Genomic DNA, 24,546 nt, shown 5'->3' on the forward strand with positions numbered 1-24,546 from the left:
ACCTCTATATATATATATATATCTATATTTATATATATATTTATACTGAGTTGTTAATCGATACTGTCAACGACTTTATAAAGTTGATGATAACAATTACACAAAAAAAATCACCCAGAAAAATAAGATTTCCTTTCTATTATCATAATTTTTCTTTTTAATCCATCTTTCATTTTACATAGCAAAATGCAGATGTAACAAGGCTATCCTCTTACCGACCTAAGAATATTCACTGCTTTTATAACTGAAATAAAATGTATAGGAACGCGATCATCCGTAAGTGCGGAGTTTGCGGAAAACAATTAATTAAAAGAGAAAAACCTCTCTGCCGGAATCGGATATGAGAATAAAACTCGACTGATGAAATTCCGAAATAACTTTTACCTTCGGCTAATAGTAAAAAAAACAACGGTTTAATGTTTTTCGAAATTTAAAGAATTCGTTTAATGTATACGAACTGGTATCTTAGATTTAAATTAACAAGGCCGATGCGTTAATTTAGAGTCCGCACGGGTCGCGACACCTCCCGTCTTAATTACGCAACTCATTGAAAACGTTTAAATATGCATAATGAATTTCCTGCGTACACTTATACTACATAACGCCGGCAATAAATCTTAATTTTCTCTCTTCTGTCGAAATCGGTCTACACGAGTATTATCTCTTGTCTGTATTCGACTCCACTTAAAAAATTCAAAACGTGCAGATAAGTCGGGAATTCTAAAATTTTATAGTAACTACCCTGGCGTAATTCAATGACTACGGCAATTTAAATACCTGTACATAAATATGTACTGTATTATTTCATCATTGCTTTGTCTATTTCTACATACTGTACAAGGAAGTTTTTTTTTTAAGATTTTTAGAAGACACAAAAATACTTATTGTCAAGGTCTGTAAGAAGTAAATAAAACTGCGCCTTAATAATAATCGCTTAATCGAATAAATTATCATTTTTCCAACGATAAACAATAAAAATTACATGTAAAACTCGGCCGCTATTAAACGTCGAACACCCCCTCCATTAAGTTATATGAACTATATCATTTCCTCTCGAGCTTCCTTTTTTACGAATATCCTCTTCCCTATAAAAATTTATCAGATCAAATTCGTTTTTGTCATTTTAAATCTATCTCTGACTCGAATTTTTATAATTTTTTTGAAGGAAAAATAATTCGTACGACTCGATTAACCACGGAAATAAATTAATTACTATATTTGTCACAGAGTTTTACTTTAGTACTTTATTTAACCTTAAATTAAAATAAAAGCTCTAAAAATTAATTCTTAAAAATAGTTCTATATCATATTCATACAGTTGTCGATAATAGTCATAAAAAAAATTTATCTTTAACTTCACTAAAAATATTTTAAAATGAATAAAATTCTATGTTAATAACCTATTTTTTTTCTTTCATAATTTATCTTTTAAATAAGCAGAAAATCAATTGATTTCTAGAAAAGTTATATATATATATGATACACATATATATCAGGAAACATCAATCAGGTATAAATAAGGAAACACCAGGCTACTGAATTTAATATGTGAAACAATCTAGAATTACAAGGTGAAGCTTAGATATATTAAATTTCGACAAGTATGCAATACTGATAAAATTTGACAATTACCTTACTGTAAAGCGGATTAAATAGTAATCTTGATTTACGCATGGGGTAATTCCGCCCTTAACATAAACGCACGAGGAACCAATGCAAGCTCGGCGCGGCTTTCGTTTAAGTGCGGACAACTTCTAAATTTCGATTATTGGTCACTTAAAGTAGTTCACCGATAATTATTCCCCACTGATTACTCAACCTAATCTTAATTGTTTCAAAAAAACTTTAAAAACTACTACAAATTTATTATTATTATTTTTTTTTATATGCATAAATGCTACCGTTTCTATTTTTAAATACTCTGGACAGAAAACGACAACTTAAATTTAAAAAAGAATTTCGTGTACTTAGCCCAAAACTATTTAACCGTAAAATAATTGCACGACAAGTAAATGCCGACCTTTTTTTTCTTTTATATTTTTTAAAATATATCCTAGTAATTGATTAAATGATATTTTTATAGATATTAACATCGTGCGAATGACAGGTACAAATGTAATTTTATGAGATTGTTGTTGGAATAAATGGGCGGTTTACTCTCCGAGTTCCGTAATTTTAAACCGCTTCCCACGTCACGGGTTTTCAGATATTATATATATATATATATAAAAGAAATACGACAGAACTATTAAAAAATATATAAAAGACAACCTAAAATATAAACATATTATGTTCGGCATGAACGAACTTAGCATGAATGATTAAACCACACCCAAAACATTAAAGAGCATTGTTTAAATTTCTGCTTTTGAACATCTAAATTTAGGATCTAATAAATCAAATAATATATGAATAATTCGGAAACTTACTTCCTCCTGTCTCGACCAAACTGACGGCATGAGAGAGTACATCCAAAGGGGTTTCGGCAGCCATGAATTCTACCTGAAATAAGCATTTGATAATTTCAACCTAATTTGTATAAATTAGATTACAAAATAAAAAAATTGAATTAAAAAAAAAAAAGTTATTTGAGCATTAAAATATAACTATTATAACAGAAAAAATTTTATAATTTTTTAACCTACTTAAGTAAATATATGTTTAGAAAAAGCAGTTTGCAGATATCTTTAGAATTGTACCTACTATTGTTATTGTTGATAGTTCTGATAATTGTGTGATAAACATTAAAGAATTGTGATAAGAAGGAAAATTGCCATTGAAAGGCAACATATTTAAATATTCGAGTTCTGCTCTCGCATTTAAAACTAGAATTTGAAGAATTGATCATAATTTAAACAGAAATTTAATTATTATATTGTTTAAACAGTCATTATAATGTTATTAGTATCTAATTCAAACAAAATATATATATATATGTAGCACTTCATTATAAAATTTGTGAGAAAGTCTACTAACTTATTAACAATATTAAGAAAGAAGCGGCACAGACAGTATAGGCACTGTCAATTTTTATCCCCTGGACAAACCAGATATCCATTAAAAATGATGCTAGGTGGGCCTCACAGTTGCAGTAGACTCTAGACCTAACTAGAAATTAAACCCCCTCTTTCCCAATCTGGAACCAGTCCCTGTACTAACTCTGCTACTGCAGCTGCAATTACATAATGTACTTAACAATAAAAATGACTTTTACTATACTAGAACTTTGCTCTGTTTCTTTTTAAAAAAATGACATCTGCAAAAAAAAAAACAATATCAAGTTTGCTCCAAGGTTTCTGTCTGTTTGACACTTGTTGGTGGGAATGGCTCATCTTTATATATATATATATATATATATATATATATATATTTATACTGAGTTGTTAATCGATACTGTCAACGACTTTATAAAGTTGATGATAACAATTACACAAAAAAAATCACCCAGAAAAATAAGATTTCCTTTCTATTATCATAATTTTTCTTTTTAATCCATCTTTCATTTTACATANGTTTTTTTTTTTTTTTTACATTTTGAAACTTTTACATCCATAATAGTTTGCACAAGACGTCCGTCGATACTACTGCACTACTATAGTAATATGTATATCCTACAATTACATAAAACGATAATAGAACCAACAAACAATTATTACACCCTGTGCTGTTATTTGGCTATAAAATTTACACGTAAGAGAATAACATTGATTTGATGTTATTATTAAGCGTGAGCAAAATAAAGTTTGTACTCTTTTTTTTTTCTCTCTCTCTCTCTCTCTCTCCTCGTTTGCAGACGGCAGAAAAACAAACAAAATAAAAAAAAATGCAGTACGTTACGGATCGAATATGCGAGGGGGTCGACGTTTGGATCGCGTCTGCTTCTAAAACTGTCGGAGTCGGGGACGACAGAGAAGGGAGCTTAATCTACACATTTATTGATATTCTCGTTTTGCACGATGACAGACAGAAGACATACATTTTTAAATGTTACTTTCTCTTCTGTTTGCAACATGAAAATTGCAACGATGGAGTCTTGATATCACAGCGAAACTACGCCCTGCGAATGAGACCTTACGGGAGAAGACGGCGGAGAGCGAGACGCTTTCTTATTTTTGGAATCCGTTCCGTTCTCGACCGAAGACGTCTTCGTCTGCTGGAGTCTCAACCACGTATCTCCCAGGGCTTTAGCGAAGTGATCGTCCACTGTTACGGATAAAAGAAATACGTTACGGGTTAACGGTACCTCCATAAAACCGAGTTCAACCATAACAATATCAGGAAGAAGGAAAGTTGATAAATGAAAATAATAAATAGTTTTAAGATTTCTCTTTAAAAACATTTGGCAATAAGGAAACTTTTGTTTTTCTTTTAACCTACTTAAACAATTTACGACAATAAGTTAATTTAAAATTCACCTGTTATCGATACGCTTGTAGAATGAGTGGAGAAAAGAAATTCCGGATAATCTTTCCCCAGAGAACGCCTGAAATGTTCGTCGATAACGGGATCACACATTCCTGAAAAATAGAAATAACTTTGTCGAGTATTTATTAAATATCAGCACGAAAATGTTTCCACGAGTAGATAATTATTAAAAGTAAATTTTCAACCTCCCTAATTTTGTGACTGGCTCGGACACATGCAATTATCTGCCATTAAGTGGAAGTTATCGTTAAATTTGTAATCGACAGCAAGGTCAAGAACCTCTATTAAAAACTCGAGCTAATTAATATTTGTCTTGACATTCTCTCCCGAACACGTATTCTTTATAATTATAACCTACGTAAGTTATAAACAATTCTTCAAAATTACGTTAATATATAATTTCCGTGAGCTTAATTACACGTGTTTTTGTTTTTAAAATGCCTGTCGTATGAATTTCTGTCTACATTTTCTAAATAAAATTTAACTAATTAACTAATTTACCAGATAACACTTCTCTCCTGTGACCGGGCCGGATGTCCTCGCCTCCGTCCGATTCGTTCTTCTCGTTTGTCTTCCCCTCGGAATTGCCGTTACAGTGAGCACTCTGACAATTAGATTTTGTGTGACACTGAGATCTCAACAATGCCGAAGCACACGTGATGACCGACGGCCTCTGCTGCTGAATGGGATGACTGTTCCCGGAAATGGGTTCGTCGTCTTGCCGTGCACACTTTTTGCTCATGTCCAAAGGTTCGTTACTGTCGTCGTCGTCGGAATCACAGGCGGCAAGGTTGATGCAGGTGACGTCCCGGTCCAGTCTCTCCGTCAGGTGAGGAGGTAGACGACAGTGGCCGCAGGGAGGCAACGCGGAACCGTCCGGTTTGTGCAACATACACGTTTCACAGTGTAGGGGAGACATCACTAGAGTCGGGCTGTTTTCACTATTTTTGCAAGGAGACATCATGACCGGTGACGTATTGTAGCACTGTCCGTTTCTCACTTCTCCATCTGGTGAGAGAATTCTGTACGGAATAAAGAAAAAATTGTAGTAAAATAATAATATTTTAAAAATTAACTAAAGGAGTTAGAAAGAAAAATGTTACACGACTGCTCGTTATCTTCTAAATATTTAAATAAAAATATCAGTCTAATTTTACAATAATTTAGATTACGAGAGAATTTTGGATAAGATAAGAATTTAATTGTATCTCGTCCGTCATCGTTAAAAGTAATCCGTCCAGAATTTACAAATATAAATATAAAAATGTAAAGAATCTATTTTATTTTTAGTATTAATAACGCTAAAAATAAAAAATTCTCGAAGGAAACGTGCCAGTAGCATTCTTTTTATCCTTATCGGCATACTTAATAGATAAAAATTCCTTAAACGTGATAATGCATCACGGTCAGACTTTCCGAAAGGTTTCAAAGTGCAAAACTCGAATTTAATAATAAATTACGCTTACTGTTGCGGAGAAGAACACTTCCTATTCCAAACTCTTAACGGCAACATGTTCGTCGAGAGTTCCCTTCTGTCTTTCAGTCTTCGGTACTTCAATTCTTTAGTCGGAAGTTCTTTCGAAGGAGAATCTCGGCAGTCGTCCATCTGATCTGCAAAACGGAAAACGCTCGTGAGACTCCCGGATATTTTAGAAAACCGGCACTTTACGTAAAGATAATGCGAGAGGCCGGCTCGACTCAATTACATTTAGTCCGGTCTAGAAGACATCGCAATCTAGCGATGCGAAGGCCTAAAAGGAAACGGTCGACTCGAAAGAATTTTTTCAGTTAAGCGAAGCACCGGTTTTAAAACGTTAAAAATTAAATTATGGTTAATTTTTAAAGGAGAAGCATTTCAGAAATTTTATAATTGAAACCGAAAAGGCATCCACGTCTCGAGACCGCCGTATTTTTATCCTCGGACAACCGGGCAGATTTTTCCACAGCATTAATTGCATGACCGAGTCTCGGGAATTTGTATTTTCGGAAGAAAAATTCCACAAAAATATTCCGGGCATCTCTAAAGGAAAAAGAAATTATTATTATCATCATCTTCGTCGTCAATAGACAAAGAATGGATTAAAAATAGAGATCCGTATTAAGAAAGACAACAGCAAACGGACCGTCCACTTTGGACTCTCCGTTCTCGACGGCAGAGGAGACGGTTGACGTGCGGCGGTCCGTCTCGGTCCTCCTTGTTAAGCTCCCAAAAATAATTCCGAGGGGAGAGGAAAAAAGAACAGACATCGGAAATTATTGCCGGATAGCTTAATTTGATTTATTCCTCGACGGAGAGGACAAACGAGACCTTTATAGTGCATACCGATGCCAGCTCTCTCTCATAAGAAAAATCAGCAGAGGATGGAGGGGGCAGCCTAAGAAAAGGAGGGGGGAGCTAACAAGTATGCAGTCGATAAAAGATTCGGAAGAGGGGAGGAGAGGAGGAGAAAAAAAAAAAAAGTCGGAGGAGGCAAGCAAGCCAAATGAATGCAATGTGGTGAAAAGAGACCAAGGGATGGAAAGTAATGCGTGGCATGTCAGGCACGTACAGTACCAAAAGTAGTCTGCACCCCTTGCCAACAGAGAGCGGTAAGTGACGACGTCAAGCGTCGCTAAGAGAAAATCGACGTAAACTACGCCTACGCGACTCTCCCGGCTAGAGGAATGATTTTAATTATATAAAGAATGCAATTTTCCGCGACTAATAGTTTCGTCGCGGGCGTGTGTTGGAAGCGCGACGCGGCGCGCCGGCGCTTTAAACGGATTGTGTAAGTACGTGACGCGTCGCACCGAAGCGAGATAAAACAGAATGAGATCGCATGCTTTCGGCTGGAACGTGCGGTGAGTCATTGGAGTCACGCTACTTAGCAGGACAACAACTGCATCCATGCGTGACGAAACAGTGGCGCCAGACCCAACCAACGATAACTTTTAAACAGGACAAAAACGTAAAATTCCCAGAGATCGCTACCGATTTCCACTTTATGGCGACTCCCCCTCCGAAATGGAAGTGGGAAGGCGATGTGTGGAAATCCGTCCGTTTTTAATGCGTAACGATTTATAATTTTTATTATTAGTTTTTTTTTTTTGCATCTCCCATTCGCGTGTTACGTTAATGGACTGCGACCGGTCGCACCGGTGTTGCGACGCCTCCATCAGCACGTGCCATTTGTCCCCTAGGCATGACTTCGGACCTAGCCCATTCCGCCGGGACAGGTAAATCCCGACGGACAATAAGGGGGAGGTACTCGTCCGTCGACCAGTCGAATTACGTCACGGGAGGGGGGTCGAAGTTCACGGATCATTCTCCTGCAAACAACCGGAGTATTCGCTTTTGGTCGTTAACCGAACCTTACGCATTACGAGTTCTAGAAAACAAAAAAAAAAAATCTATAATTCGGGCCCGTGGTCATTTATGAGTCATACGTCGATGTGTTTTTAAATGGGTCAAGGAGAATGAACCAAGTGTTTTCTGTACGGAACCGACTGCACCGCTTCCAATTCGCCTTATAGCAATTCTATATTGTTACAAAGGACGACGTCACAGGCAATAAAACCGAAGCGACTAATAAACGAAAAGGGGGGAGCCGCGTTTTTGAAGAGATGGGTGGTGCAGACACCGTCCTTTCACAAAGTTTTCTTCTGGATGGGATGGTCCACCGACCACTTCTTTTCGTACTGCAGTAATTAAGGGGTAGTTCCCGGAAATTACCATCTCTAATCGACGGGTACTTGCTTAAAAAATATTATATATAAAAAAAAAAAATTCCTCCCCCTTCCACCTTTAATAATCGACGTGAGGTACAGACTGGGGGTGCGATGTCTGGAAATGGCCGTCCNCTATATTTATATATATATTTATACTGAGTTGTTAATCGATACTGTCAACGACTTTATAAAGTTGATGATAACAATTACACAAAAAAAATCACCCAGAAAAATAAGATTTCCTTTCTATTATCATAATTTTTCTTTTTAATCCATCTTTCATTTTACATAGCAAAATGCAGATGTAACAAGGCTATCCTCTTACCGACCTAAGAATATTCACTGCTTTTATAACTGAAATAAAATGTATAGGAACGCGATCATCCGTAAGTGCGGAGTTTGCGGAAAACAATTAATTAAAAGAGAAAAACCTCTCTGCCGGAATCGGATATGAGAATAAAACTCGACTGATGAAATTCCGAAATAACTTTTACCTTCGGCTAATAGTAAAAAAAACAACGGTTTAATGTTTTTCGAAATTTAAAGAATTCGTTTAATGTATACGAACTGGTATCTTAGATTTAAATTAACAAGGCCGATGCGTTAATTTAGAGTCCGCACGGGTCGCGACACCTCCCGTCTTAATTACGCAACTCATTGAAAACGTTTAAATATGCATAATGAATTTCCTGCGTACACTTATACTACATAACGCCGGCAATAAATCTTAATTTTCTCTCTTCTGTCGAAATCGGTCTACACGAGTATTATCTCTTGTCTGTATTCGACTCCACTTAAAAAATTCAAAACGTGCAGATAAGTCGGGAATTCTAAAATTTTATAGTAACTACCCTGGCGTAATTCAATGACTACGGCAATTTAAATACCTGTACATAAATATGTACTGTATTATTTCATCATTGCTTTGTCTATTTCTACATACTGTACAAGGAAGTTTTTTTTTTAAGATTTTTAGAAGACACAAAAATACTTATTGTCAAGGTCTGTAAGAAGTAAATAAAACTGCGCCTTAATAATAATCGCTTAATCGAATAAATTATCATTTTTCCAACGATAAACAATAAAAATTACATGTAAAACTCGGCCGCTATTAAACGTCGAACACCCCCTCCATTAAGTTATATGAACTATATCATTTCCTCTCGAGCTTCCTTTTTTACGAATATCCTCTTCCCTATAAAAATTTATCAGATCAAATTCGTTTTTGTCATTTTAAATCTATCTCTGACTCGAATTTTTATAATTTTTTTGAAGGAAAAATAATTCGTACGACTCGATTAACCACGGAAATAAATTAATTACTATATTTGTCACAGAGTTTTACTTTAGTACTTTATTTAACCTTAAATTAAAATAAAAGCTCTAAAAATTAATTCTTAAAAATAGTTCTATATCATATTCATACAGTTGTCGATAATAGTCATAAAAAAAATTTATCTTTAACTTCACTAAAAATATTTTAAAATGAATAAAATTCTATGTTAATAACCTATTTTTTTTCTTTCATAATTTATCTTTTAAATAAGCAGAAAATCAATTGATTTCTAGAAAAGTTATATATATATATGATACACATATATATCAGGAAACATCAATCAGGTATAAATAAGGAAACACCAGGCTACTGAATTTAATATGTGAAACAATCTAGAATTACAAGGTGAAGCTTAGATATATTAAATTTCGACAAGTATGCAATACTGATAAAATTTGACAATTACCTTACTGTAAAGCGGATTAAATAGTAATCTTGATTTACGCATGGGGTAATTCCGCCCTTAACATAAACGCACGAGGAACCAATGCAAGCTCGGCGCGGCTTTCGTTTAAGTGCGGACAACTTCTAAATTTCGATTATTGGTCACTTAAAGTAGTTCACCGATAATTATTCCCCACTGATTACTCAACCTAATCTTAATTGTTTCAAAAAAACTTTAAAAACTACTACAAATTTATTATTATTATTTTTTTTTATATGCATAAATGCTACCGTTTCTATTTTTAAATACTCTGGACAGAAAACGACAACTTAAATTTAAAAAAGAATTTCGTGTACTTAGCCCAAAACTATTTAACCGTAAAATAATTGCACGACAAGTAAATGCCGACCTTTTTTTTCTTTTATATTTTTTAAAATATATCCTAGTAATTGATTAAATGATATTTTTATAGATATTAACATCGTGCGAATGACAGGTACAAATGTAATTTTATGAGATTGTTGTTGGAATAAATGGGCGGTTTACTCTCCGAGTTCCGTAATTTTAAACCGCTTCCCACGTCACGGGTTTTCAGATATTATATATATATATATATAAAAGAAATACGACAGAACTATTAAAAAATATATAAAAGACAACCTAAAATATAAACATATTATGTTCGGCATGAACGAACTTAGCATGAATGATTAAACCACACCCAAAACATTAAAGAGCATTGTTTAAATTTCTGCTTTTGAACATCTAAATTTAGGATCTAATAAATCAAATAATATATGAATAATTCGGAAACTTACTTCCTCCTGTCTCGACCAAACTGACGGCATGAGAGAGTACATCCAAAGGGGTTTCGGCAGCCATGAATTCTACCTGAAATAAGCATTTGATAATTTCAACCTAATTTGTATAAATTAGATTACAAAATAAAAAAATTGAATTAAAAAAAAAAAAGTTATTTGAGCATTAAAATATAACTATTATAACAGAAAAAATTTTATAATTTTTTAACCTACTTAAGTAAATATATGTTTAGAAAAAGCAGTTTGCAGATATCTTTAGAATTGTACCTACTATTGTTATTGTTGATAGTTCTGATAATTGTGTGATAAACATTAAAGAATTGTGATAAGAAGGAAAATTGCCATTGAAAGGCAACATATTTAAATATTCGAGTTCTGCTCTCGCATTTAAAACTAGAATTTGAAGAATTGATCATAATTTAAACAGAAATTTAATTATTATATTGTTTAAACAGTCATTATAATGTTATTAGTATCTAATTCAAACAAAATATATATATATATGTAGCACTTCATTATAAAATTTGTGAGAAAGTCTACTAACTTATTAACAATATTAAGAAAGAAGCGGCACAGACAGTATAGGCACTGTCAATTTTTATCCCCTGGACAAACCAGATATCCATTAAAAATGATGCTAGGTGGGCCTCACAGTTGCAGTAGACTCTAGACCTAACTAGAAATTAAACCCCCTCTTTCCCAATCTGGAACCAGTCCCTGTACTAACTCTGCTACTGCAGCTGCAATTACATAATGTACTTAACAATAAAAATGACTTTTACTATACTAGAACTTTGCTCTGTTTCTTTTTAAAAAAATGACATCTGCAAAAAAAAAAAAAGAAAGAAAGAAAGAAAACAAATAAGCTGATTCGACAGAAAACAGAAATCTTTCAATGAAAAAAAAAACAATTCGGATTTTCAACCTACAAAATTTTAAGCGCAATACCGATATTAAAATTAAATAAAGAAATATTACTTTGTTGTTTTAAGATATCGTTTTAAAATTTTAATATAAAACTATGGGAAATTTTTCCGAGGAAAATTTCGTATTTTATGGCCGAATAATTTTAACGAGCAATCGTAAGCGTAAAGTATAAACATAATATATAATTTTCTTTAACTTTTGACTTTTTAATGCGCTTCATTTATTTAATATAATTTAAAATATGACCAAAAGAAAAGAAAAGAAAAGAAAAATATTTCTAGACATTTCTTCACATAAACCATGACAAAACATCAAATTCTTAAGATTTTATATCTGGGCAAAAATCACTAACAGGAAAATCAATAACAAACTTCATAATCAAATCTTATATATAAAATAAATTAAAGAATATATATATATATATATATAAAAAAAAAAAACAAATATTTAAGTGGTAACATCAAATAAAATAGAATAAGCTCTTATATTAAAATTGCTATCTGATGATTATTAAATAAGGAATGATGACGTAACGTCCAAAATATATTTAAAAGAATTTTTCCTTTCGTTCAATCGTCGTGTTTTATTTAATAATTAAAAATTACATAACTTAGTACTAGATAAACTACATTCTTCACAGTCATAGATACTACAGATAATATCTAAAGCATGGAATTTTTATTAATTAAATCAGAACAGAAGATGCAAACAATTTTTTTTATACTAACAAAACAAAAATTTTAATCCCGGTATAGAATTTACAGTTGTTATTATGCGAGAATATTTCTTAAACTTTATAAGAAAAACAATAATTATATAAATATGTATATATATATTTTTTTTAAAGCTACGATACGATACGATACACCATCCCACTTGTTTGAAGCAAGAAAATAACATTTAGCTACACCTAAGCCAAAATTGTTTGGCATAATTGGCAAAACAACAATCATCGGGAAAATCGAGCTTATGCTTTAGCGGTACTTTTTTTTCCTATATCGAGTTTAGAAAAATTTCTCTCATGCTAAATATATCAAATTTGATATACTGCCATATGACTACATAAATTCCTCAAACTGCCAAATCCATTTTATCATAGTAACAGGAATGTTTATACACTAGCAATAGTTATTACTAAACTCGCAAGCCATAATAGGTTAAAATAACAGAGTGCATTCCGGTGATTCTTGCATTTTTGAAGAAAATAAAATGATCGCCATATATTAAAAATTACCGATCCAATCGCTACTTTTTTTTTTATCGAAAGAAAATTTAACCGTGGAATGCGCGCATCATTATTTTACTCAACAAAAAATGTTTTTAACACATAAAATTTAATTTTAGAAGCATTTTTTAAATGAAAGTATTGTATAATTGCAAAATAAGTGCCAGAAAAAAAAAAAAACCAGTATATTTTCTATATTGCAAAATTATGCACTACAGAATGACTAAGATTAGTTTTAGAAAAATAATAAAAACATACATACATGCACATTTCAAACATACTATTTATTTATGGAATAACATAATATTTGATCTATGGTTAATAAATCTATAAATGAATTTAAAAATGTTAAAATATTCGATAACCTTGTTATAAATGTACGGTTTTTAACTTATATCCGTCCGTTAAAAATATTGTAGTTATAGTAAAAAAGTTTATTTATTTTACCGTATACGAAAATACTATTTAATTATCGCGTTAGCGTTCAAATTTTTAATATTACCATATTATATTTGTAGAGATTATCGCACATCCAGCTATTTAACCTTTATTATATAAATGTACAATTATAAAATACATACATCCTTTAGACCGGTGCTAAAATGCATTTCGGCTCTCTTCGGTTAGAATTTTTAAAAGGTCGTAGGAGACTCGCACTACAAGGCATTTACCGACTTAAAATACAAACTTAAAACACCAGTAGATCAAAAATTGTAACCGATGAGAGCCGAAAGGTGCATTCACGTGCCGTCTAAAGGACGTAGTCTGTATACTTTATAATCGCACAATTATATAATAAAGGTTAAACGGCTCGACGCGTAATAAGCCGTACGGACATAATACGTTAATAATAAAAATTTGAACGGTTAATACTGGAGCAAGAAGCTAATATGTTATCGTTACTTTAAATAAGTTAAAACACTTGCAAATGCCACTGGATAATCAGTTAATGGGTAATTTTAGTTAATATAAACGAACAGAACGTTATAAAGTTAATATATTATATTAATTAATAAGCATTAATTTTATTTTTAAAAAAAATAATAATAAATTGTCAATTTCACTGATGGATTTTCGCGGGTAAATTGTCAATTACACTGGATTTCGCGGGTAAATTGTCAATTTCACTGGATTTCGCGGGTAAAATAATTGTCAATTTCACTATTGAAATTCCTATAGAAAATGATACGAATAGAATTATCATTTAATTTAAATAAATATGGATGATGTGGAATGCATAGGAAAAAGAAATTGTAAATGAATCATCAGAAAAAACGAAAAGAACTCGAAGAATGTAAATGGTAATCAGTTTTGACCCAAATTCAAAAATAAAACTTACCAAAAAATTCGATCGAAGTACATACGATAATCGGTATAAAATGTCGTTATAATATCATCTTATATACCAAGCGACGATGTGTTTTTTATGTTATTTTTTTTCCCCCTTATTCTGTTTAAAAATCGATAACTGCAGGCAATGAAAGTCCCTTCGTTTATTTACAAAGTTCTGTTCGGAAACATGTCAGGAATGAAGACAAGACATTCCTTCTCCCTCTCACGTGATACTAAAATATTCGTATTCTATTGGATGATGCCGGTTAACGTCAAGAGCGGGAACTCCTAGCGTCGATAGATAGCGTAAGAATTTTTGAATTGATTATTATTATTATTATTATTTAATAATTTAATATTTGAAGAAATTTACGATTTTTATCTTAAATAAATATTATTATATAATTTCTGTAAGTCGTTATGGGTTTGTTATTATTGTTATGTAAATATAAACGAGAGATATAAAAATGTGGTGCTTATAAGCGTGATTTTAACTGGCCGGTGTGGTTCGATTCGTATGAAACGAACAGCGCCATTGGTTTATACTCATGTTCGTATTCAAACATCTTTTATTTGTTTAAGACACTCATGCTTATACAGAAATTTTAACAATGCAGGGTTCTCATTCTGAAGAAAATGAGCAGTGTCAGAGAAGAAAATGGTCGACATAATTTATCCTCTGCGGTGCTTTTCAAACGCAGTATGATGGTGTCTTGCACGGTTGCCAAATTTGCAACATGGTCTCGTTAAGCCAAGATTTTAAGTATTTTCACAAATGAAACTACCTTGTCGTTGCTTGCAGCGCCAAAAGTACCACCGTGGCAAGTTTTGGTAACTATTTTAACTATGGAAACGTCCTCTTGAATGTCCTGAAATGTCACCGTACCGAATCTGATTGCATTTTGACTGTCAAAATTGGTATTTTTATAATGATTACCCTGTATTTCATAAAGTAAGCTATTTATGAATTATAAAAGCTGATTTACAGTTTATACATTATAACTCACGCCGATTAATTGAATTCCAATTATGATTATCCGAGATAGCATCATTCCACATTACCTTGGCTAATCGAAGGTTCTACTATACTTCTTTTTCTTACATAAAGCATTACTGTAATACGGTGATGCTTTTTTGATTACACCACCGGTTTCAATCTTTAATAATTAAGGCACGTCTTTAATAAGCAAAACCTCATCGCATGTCTATCACTTGTAGATATGCAATGACGTTAAGCTTATCATATTATTACGCTTTAAAAATCTAATCGATTAGAATCGCATTTATCCTGTGTAAAGAAAAAATACAGAAAAATCATGACTGATCTTAACCGATCAGTTTTTAGACATAGCCTAAAGCTATTTAAGTAAAGCTATCGATAAAAATCAGTCATCAATCCTTGGAGTTCATTATTAGCTATCACTATTATTGATTGACTGGATGCCACTGTCTAAAGGTTAGCGCACACCGCGTGCATTAATATATATCGGTATTAATTCCGATATTGTGAGAGAATCTGTAGATTAGGTCAAATATTACTACACCCCCGCAGTGCCGTAACTAGGGCGGTGCCAGTGGTGCCCAGAAATGACCTGGACCACGTTTTCGGTCATAGTTTTGGGGCGTAGTTAAAGAAGCTTGCACCGAGAGCATAAAAGGCTGGTTACGGCGCTGCACCCCCGCCAGATAAGTGTTAGTGTGTTAACCCGAACACGAATCTGAAGCAAACACCCAAAGAACAAGGGTATAATAGAACAGAGCCTCCACGAAAATACACAAAGTTCACATACGCGATACACGACTCACATTTTTTTTTATTTACATAAATTATGCCTGCAATTCTTATCACTACGCATCGAAGTAAAAGTCACTATTAATGTCACAAACGCAAAATCCATCCTCTCTATTTCAAACAAGTCTGGAAAGAGCATCTGTGTTGTTCAGATGAGCTCCGGGACAATACTTGAGGGTGATGTATCTCTGTCCAATTTGCGACGCTTCGGTCTGGATGATGAAAGGCTGTCCCAACACTGGCGTATAAAGTGCTGGTGCTCTCATTAAAGATGTCTTTAAGAGGTGGAATGCACTATCGTGAATTCTTGTCCAGGGTAAAATGTCCGGAACCTTTCTGTTGGTAAGTTCTGTGAGTGGATTNTCTATCTCTGACTCGAATTTTTATAATTTTTTTGAAGGAAAAATAATTCGTACGACTCGATTAACCACGGAAATAAATTAATTACTATATTTGTCGCAGAGTTTTACTTTAGTACTTTATTTAACCTTAAATTAAAATAAAAGCTCTAAAAATTAATTCTTAAAAATAGTTCTATATCATATTCATACAGTTGTCGATAATAGTCATAAAAAAAATTTATCTTTAACTTCACTAAAAATATTTTAAAATGAATAAAATTCTATGTTAATAACCTATTTTTTTTCTTTCATAATTTATCTTTTAAATAAGCAGAAAATCAATTGATTTCTAGAAAAGTTATATATATATATGATACACATATATATCAGGAAACATCAATCAGGTATAAATAAGGAAACACCAGGCTACTGAATTTAATATGTGAAACAATCTAGAATTACAAGGTGAAGCTTAGATATATTAAATTTCGACAAGTATGCAATACTGATAAAATTTGACAATTACCTTACTGTAAAGCGGATTAAATAGTAATCTTGATTTACGCATGGGGTAATTCCGCCCTTAACATAAACGCACGAGGAACCAATGCAAGCTCGGCGCGGCTTTCGTTTAAGTGCGGACAACTTCTAAATTTCGATTATTGGTCACTTAAAGTAGTTCACCGATAATTATTCCCCACTGATTACTCAACCTAATCTTAATTGTTTCAAAAAAACTTTAAAAACTACTACAAATTTATTATTATTATTTTTTTTTATATGCATAAATGAGTATTCGCTTTTGGTCGTTAACCGAACCTTACGCATTACGAGTTCTAGAAAACAAAAAAAAAAAAATCTATAATTCGGGCCCGTGGTCATTTATGAGTCATACGTCGATGTGTTTTTAAATGGGTCAAGGAGAATGAACCAAGTGTTTTCTGTACGGAACCGACTGCACCGCTTCCAATTCGCCTTATAGCAATTCTATATTGTTACAAAGGACGACGTCACAGGCAATAAAACCGAAGCGACTAATAAACGAAAAGGGGGGAGCCGCGTTTTTGAAGAGATGGGTGGTGCAGACACCGTCCTTTCACAAAGTTTTCTTCTGGATGGGATGGTCCACCGACCACTTCTTTTCGTACTGCAGTAATTAAGGGGTAGTTCCCGGAAATTACCATCTCTAATCGACGGGTACTTGCTTAAAAAATATTATATATAAAAAAAAAAAAATTCCTCCCCCTTCCACCTTTAATAATCGACGTGAGGTACAGACTGGGGGTGCGATGTCTGGAAATGGCCGTCCAGAATAAAATACTATCACCTTACTTATTGTATACATATGTCGTACACGTGCTCGAAAAAAAAAGGTAAGGAAGGAGGGAATTTCGTGTTTACTTTTAAAGGTGAAAAGCTTGAGATGTTATGACGTCGACTTCCTGTCGTATTTCCTTCAATATCAAGTTTGCTCCAAGGTTTCTGTCTGTTTGACACTTGTTGGTGGGAATGGCTTGTGTTTGCATTTACTCTAACCTCTATATATATATATATATTTATACTGAGTTGTTAATCGATACTGTCAACGACTTTATAAAGTTGATGATAACAATTACACAAAAAAAATCACCCAGAAAAATAAGATTTCCTTTCTATTATCATAATTTTTCTTTTTAATCCATCTTTCATTTTACATAGCAAAATGCAGATGTAACAAGGCTATCCTCTTACCGACCTAAGAATATTCACTGCTTTTATAACTGAAATAAAATGTATAGGAACGCGATCATCCGTAAGTGCGGAGTTTGCGGAAAACAATTAATNGATTCATATAATTTTACATTAGTTTAATATTAAAATGCAATGTAAGAGTAATGTTGCCACATTTTGGAGGTACAGTATTTTACTTTTTTGCTTCTAGAGTTAAATTTTAGTTATTGTTTTTTTCATAGTCTACTAAAGCTGTTTCTATTTATTGATGTTTTTGGAATTTTTTTTTGAATTTTGCATAAACTGTCTTTAGTTTAAATATTGTTAAGTACTGTATACTTGATTAATATAAATTAGATTTAAATATAAACTTTATGATCAGTATTCTTTACCTGTTGGTTTGTATAGTGTAACAGTATGCAAATCAACATAGATATACAAACAAATGTAGATGAAATTTTTCTTGTGTATTTGATCATAAAGTTTGAAAGTTTGTTTAGTTATGGCAATGCAACACTTGGGCGATCTGCCTAGGAGNTGTCTACCTACCTCAAAATACTACATTCCTTATCCAACTGTTTGATCAGGGGTATAAATTAGATTTAAACATAAACTTTATGATCAGTATTCTTTACTTGTTGGTTTGTATAGTGTAACAGTATGCAAATCAACATAGATATACACACAAATGTAGATGAAATTTTTCTTGTGTATTTGATTATGAAGTTTGAAAGTTTGTTTGTTTTGTTTAGTTGTTGCAACGCAACACTTGGGCGATGCCTTCCTGGAGGTCTTTTAAGGGAAACTGGCCCCTATTTAGGCGTTACAGACGTGGAGAAAACCTGGAAAACTCCACGTGGCCAGCCTGTCCGAGTGAGGCGCGAACCCACAACTGAACTCCCAGTGTTCAGGGTACAAAGACTGCTTGGCCACTGGTGGGCAATTTCAATTAAAAACAATGGATTTAAACATATAAAAAAAAAATTAATGATTTAAAAATAGAGAGCAATTATTTATTGTAACAGGGTCACAATGCTTGGCTACAAGTTTTAATCATATTTTTAACTTATTTAATTTAAAAAANATTACACAAAAAAAATCACCCAGAAAAATAAGATTTCCTTTCTATTATCATAATTTTTCTTTTTAATCCATCTTTCATTTTACATAGCAAAATGCAGATGTAACAAGGCTATCCTCTTACCGACCTAAGAATATTCACTGCTTTTATAACTGAAATAAAATGTATAGGAACGCGATCATCCGTAAGTGCGGAGTTTGCGGAAAACAATTAATTAAAAGAGAAAAACCTCTCTGCCGGAATCGGATATGAGAATAAAACTCGACTGATGAAATTCCGAAATAACTTTTACCTTCGGCTAATAGTAAAAAAAACAACGGTTTAATGTTTTTCGAAATTTAAAGAATTCGTTTAATGTATACGAACTGGTATCTTAGATTTAAATTAACAAGGCCGATGCGTTAATTTAGAGTCCGCACGGGTCGCGACACCTCCCGTCTTAATTACGCAACTCATTGAAAACGTTTAAATATGCATAATGAATTTCCTGCGTACACTTATACTACATAACGCCGGCAATAAATCTTAATTTTCTCTCTTCTGTCGAAATCGGTCTACGCGAGTATTATCTCTTGTCTGTATTCGACTCCACTTAAAAAATTCAAAACGTGCAGATAAGTCGGGAATTCTAAAATTTTATAGTAACTACCCTGGCGTAATTCAATGACTACGGCAATTTAAATACCTGTACATAAATATGTACTGTATTATTTCATCATTGCTTTGCCTATTTCTACATACTGTACAAGGAAGTTTTTTTTTTAAGATTTTTAGAAGACACAAAAATACTTATTGTCAAGGTCTGTAAGAACTAAATAAAACTGCGCCTTAATAATAATCACTTAATCAAATAAATTATCATTTTTCCATTGATAAACAATAAAAATTACACGTAAAACTCGGCCACTATTAACGTCGAACACCCCTCTATTAAGTTATATGAATTACAGTATATCATTTCCTCTCGAGCTTCCTTTTTTACGAATATCCTCTTCCCTATAAAAATTTATCAGATCAAATTCGTTTTTGTCATTTTAAATCTATCTCTGACTCGAATTTTTATAATTTTTTTGAAGGAAAAATAATTCGTACGACTCGATTAACCACGGAAATAAATTAATTACTATATTTGTCACAGAGTTTTACTTTAGTACTTTATTTAACCTTAAATTAAAATAAAAGCTCTAAAAATTAATTCTTAAAAATAGTTCTATATCATATTCATACAGTTGTCGATAATAGTCATAAAAAAAATTTATCTTTANAAAAAAAAATTAATGATTTAAAAATAGAGAGCAATTATTTATTGTAACAGGGTCACAATGCTTGGCTACAAGTTTTAATCATATTTTTAACTTATTTAATTTAAAAAAATATACTCTCCACCTGAAATTAGTAGTGGATTGTCCCTGTACATCACATTTTTCCTTTAATAATAGTTGTGCTGGTCATTAACAACTTTCAGGGAAGAAATTTTTGAATCGATACAACACAACTGGTTTGAATCAGAAGTTCCTATATAATTAACGGGCGCCTCCTGCTTCTAAGGTTTCCCTACCCGATCTCGTCTTTCATTTATCTAACTCCGTTCTTGAGATTAAGGAAAAGTGGATGGATGGGCAACAGTGTGAATTTATAGATCTACAATTTTTTCAAATTGCAGCCCAAAAAATATTGATCAGAATAATTCTTAATGGTTATTCAGTATATATTTTTAATCGTTTGTCATTATTTATTTCTTTCAAAATTTGCAAGTACAATAGGGTCTTGATGAGATGATAATAGAAGGTTGTTGTGCAGACAAAAGGCAGAAAAGTATGCACAGTTTTTTACTTTTAAACAACACACGTTTGTCTAACTGTACATAAAATAACTGTGCTTAAATGAATACCACGAGTTCTAAAAGAAGCATGTGTAGTCAGGCAAAAGGGGTAAAGAGACTATCTAGAATATGTATTTTTGGTCTAAAGTCAACAACTACTGGATTATATTGCAATTATTTTAAGATTAATTACTAAATAATTTGTCATTAGAGGGAGGTGTTATTAAATCTAATAAGAGATGGTGCCTAACTGCAATTAAATTAAATAATTTAGAAAATTCTGGAAGAAAAGAATTGGCCTGGAGTGGGACTCAAACCCGCAACTGCTGCTTACCATGTGGATGTGTTTCCAATTACACTAACCGAGATCTCCTCTTCCAGACATATTTAAACGAGATAACCATCCTCAGTTACATTGTGTTTATAGATGCTGGTTTAGTTGTCTAAAAGCATTAAAAGGCTGCTCATGTACAGATTGCATGTTTTATGTCAATGTAAGCACTGTACAATACATTAAAAAAAAAAAAAAATTGAGATCAGAGAGACAACACGGTTGATGGAAATTTGTACTGCTAAATGTATGAATTATGTGAATGATGAAGTAACGTAAAAAGATGGAGTATGCATTGTTCATTTGGATCAAAGAACAAAACAAGAAAAACCTGTCATAATGAGATCTACAAATAAGTCATAATAATAAAATCNAAATAATTTAGAAAATTCTGGAAGAAAAGAATTGGCCCGGAGCGGGACTCAAACCCGCAACTGCTGCTTACCATGTGGATACGTTTCCAATTACACTAATCGAGATCTCCTCTTCCAGACATATTTAAACATGAGATAACCATCCTCAGTTACATTGGGTTTGTAGATGCTGGTTTAGTTGTCTAAAAGCATTAAAAAGCTGCTCATGTACAGATTGCATGTTTTATGTCAATGTAAGCACTGTACAATACATTAAAAAAAAAACAACTGAGATCAGAGACACAACACGGTTGATGGAAATTTGTACTGCTAAATGTATGAATTATGTGAATGATGAAGTAACGTAAAAAGATGGAGTATGCATTGTTCATTTGGATCAAAGAACAAAACAAGAAAAACCTGTCATAATGAGATCTACAAATAAGTCATAATAATAAAATCTGATAGAAAAAATGTAAGTCTTCCTTAATTAGCAGTGTCACAGATCCACTTTTGTTGCCAGAAAAGGCTAGTTCTAGAATGTCAAAAAGATATGTTACTACACAATGTAAAGATTGTAGGTTTGGTTGATCATGAGGCTAGCTAAGACTTTCCTTGCACAACTACAACAGTTAATTGATGAAAATAAATGTAAACCTGAACTGATTTACAATGTCAATGAGACAGCATTGTTTTTGAAGAAACCTCAATAAGCTTATAGAGCTTTTGAAGAGGTGGCCCTAGTCTTTGTGATCAGAGATTGCAATATGCTGCTATTTTGCAACAATGCAGCAAGCCACATGATAAAACCTACTTCTAATTTACTGAATACATAATCCAAGAGCACTTACCAGATGTAACAACAGTAAGCTGCCTATGTATTGGATGTAAAACAAGAAAGCTTGGACAATAAAGAACCTCTTTTTGGATTGGTTCCATCATTATTTCATTCCCATGGTGTTTCTATTTTGACAAAGCCCCAAGACACTCAAGTNATGTCTGGAACCTTTCTGTTGGTAAGTTCTGTGAGTGGATAGGCTACGGCAACACAGTTGGGTATATATTCTCTATAATAATTGCATAAACCTAAGAGGCTTGTTAATTGCCTTTTGGTTCTAGGTACGAGTAACCGCGAGGTGGCTTGAACCTTGTCGGGATCTGTGCGACGCTTCCCTGAGCCGATGGCGTGTCCAAGATACTTGATCTCGGACTTAGCGAAGGAGCATTTTTTGATATTTACGGTGAAACGTAGTTCTTCCAATTTCGCGAGAACCTTATCTACTTGGTCTAGATGTGTTTCCCAGTCACTTGAGAAGAGAGCGATCATGGGCGATGTCGTCAATGTATGTCCGCGCAAAATCTCGAAATTGAGCCAAGGCTTTGTTCATTCCTCCTTGGAAGGTGGCAGCGGCATTCTTTAAACCAAACGCCATAACCTTGAAACGATATTGTCCTCTGTGCGTTTTACAAGATGTTAAGTCCCTACTCTCGACCTCCAGTAACCTTTCAATAAGTCCAAGCAATTTTCACGTTGGTTCGAGGGATAAAATTGCCAGCATAAATTTTTCCATTGAAAAGCATATCGTTAAGTTTTGAAATGGCTTAATTTGCCGCTTCTTCTATCTCGAAATGTACAAATCGGTTTCAGTCCCTGAACACTGGGAGTTCCGTCGTGTATTCGCGTCTCGCCAGGACGGATTAGCCACGTGGAGTTTTCCGAGTGTTCTCCATACCTAAATAGCGGCCAGTTACCCTTAAAAAGATTGCCAGCGATTACCTGTATACAATTTTTATATTATACACAGGTATGAACAAATATCATTGTTGAAACGAATCCGAAATATAATTCAACGATAAATGTACAGAAATATTTGAAAGCTTTTTTTGTTTATGCTACACTAAAAAACAAAATGGTCAAAGATGCTTGATCTGATGTAGACACTCATTTGTAAGGCCTTTTAATAGATCATTATGGGTTCGATTTAATGAATCCATTGAAAGGCCTTCTTGGTGTCTACAAGATGGAAAAAGTTAACCAAAACACGAAATTGTTTGTAATTTACATTACCACGAACACACAGAAATATGTTACAGTTGTTTTCATACACCGCACCGATTTGTCAAAACGTTTTTAAAGTAGAGAGATTAACTATTGATAAAAACTTACAAATGTGGAGAACATCGTATAGGCCTAGTGGTTCAAAATTCGTCCAAGTTAGTTTTAATTGTAAAGCAGGTTCAAGATGCAATTGTCATGGCGAAATGCACAAGTTGTGATAAATCGCCTAACCTATCAACATTTTTTCATGTAGAGAGTGACCGTAACATTTTCGAAAAATTGTTGGGTAATAATTACGAGTACAAATTTTTATAGTGTAATTTTATACGACGGCCGGATGGCCGGGCGATCAATGTGGCAGCTCTGGGAAGCATCGATCTTGATCGAACCCGGACAAGTCGAAAAAGCCCCACGAATGTTATGGACCCCGTTCCTCACCCCATTGTGGGCCTGGCCAAAGCCATAATGGGCTTGCTGAAAAAGATCTTAGTGCCCACAGGGCGGAAAGAGTTAATTAAGTGTTACAATCGTGAAAATAACTCCACGTGACCAACCTGTTGGCGAGGCGCAAAACCATGACCAACTACCAACTGTCAGTAGTGTTATTCACTCGGCTACTGATGGGCGATTACAACACAGTAACCTATTAGATAGTAAATTAATGCTTCTTAACAATATCATAGCCATGAGGTAGGCCCTTATGAACGAATATCTAAGATTGCTTTAGCAGTTCGAACGTTGAAAAATTAATGAACATTCGATCGGACTTTTTATTTTGTAAGCGTTTCGTTAGAATTTGTCTGTTAACAATGATGTGATAATTTTAAATTTGCATTTTATTGTTTTTCTAAAAGATTCATTGCTGACTAATGTTGTTTTCAAATTTAGATTTTACAAC

General features: G+C 33.2%; 1 protein-coding gene across 5 annotated transcripts in view; it reads right to left on the minus strand.

The window, feature by feature from the left end:
- Positions 1–23,907, minus strand: part of LOC111623527 — a 29,361-nt gene extending 5,454 nt beyond the window's left edge. The window contains exons 1-6 of one of the 5 annotated variants that reach the window (XM_023366150.1): positions 23,757–23,907; positions 10,673–10,745; positions 5,892–6,036; positions 4,927–5,447; positions 4,416–4,517; positions 3,514–4,203 (exon numbers count right to left, since the gene is read on the minus strand). In XM_023366150.1, coding sequence (XP_023221918.1) covers positions 4,040–4,203; positions 4,416–4,517; positions 4,927–5,447; positions 5,892–6,036; positions 10,673–10,745; positions 23,757–23,771 — 1,020 coding nt within the window. In that variant the 5' untranslated portion in view covers positions 23,772–23,907 and the 3' untranslated portion in view covers positions 3,514–4,039. Of the gene's footprint in view, positions 1–3,513; positions 4,204–4,415; positions 4,518–4,926; positions 5,448–5,891; positions 6,037–6,131; positions 7,410–10,672; positions 10,746–13,329; positions 13,478–14,166; positions 14,446–23,756 lie in introns of those variants that run through there. The other 4 variants (XM_023366157.1, XM_023366133.1, XM_023366165.1 and 1 more) reach the window with 4 other exon arrangements.
- Positions 23,908–24,546: the final 639 nt, after the last annotated feature.

This window comes from Centruroides sculpturatus, unplaced genomic scaffold, assembly GCF_000671375.1.
Source record: "Centruroides sculpturatus isolate CEXI.00-Female unplaced genomic scaffold, Cexi_2.0 scaffold84, whole genome shotgun sequence".
Taxonomy (NCBI): domain Eukaryota; kingdom Metazoa; phylum Arthropoda; class Arachnida; order Scorpiones; family Buthidae; genus Centruroides; species Centruroides sculpturatus.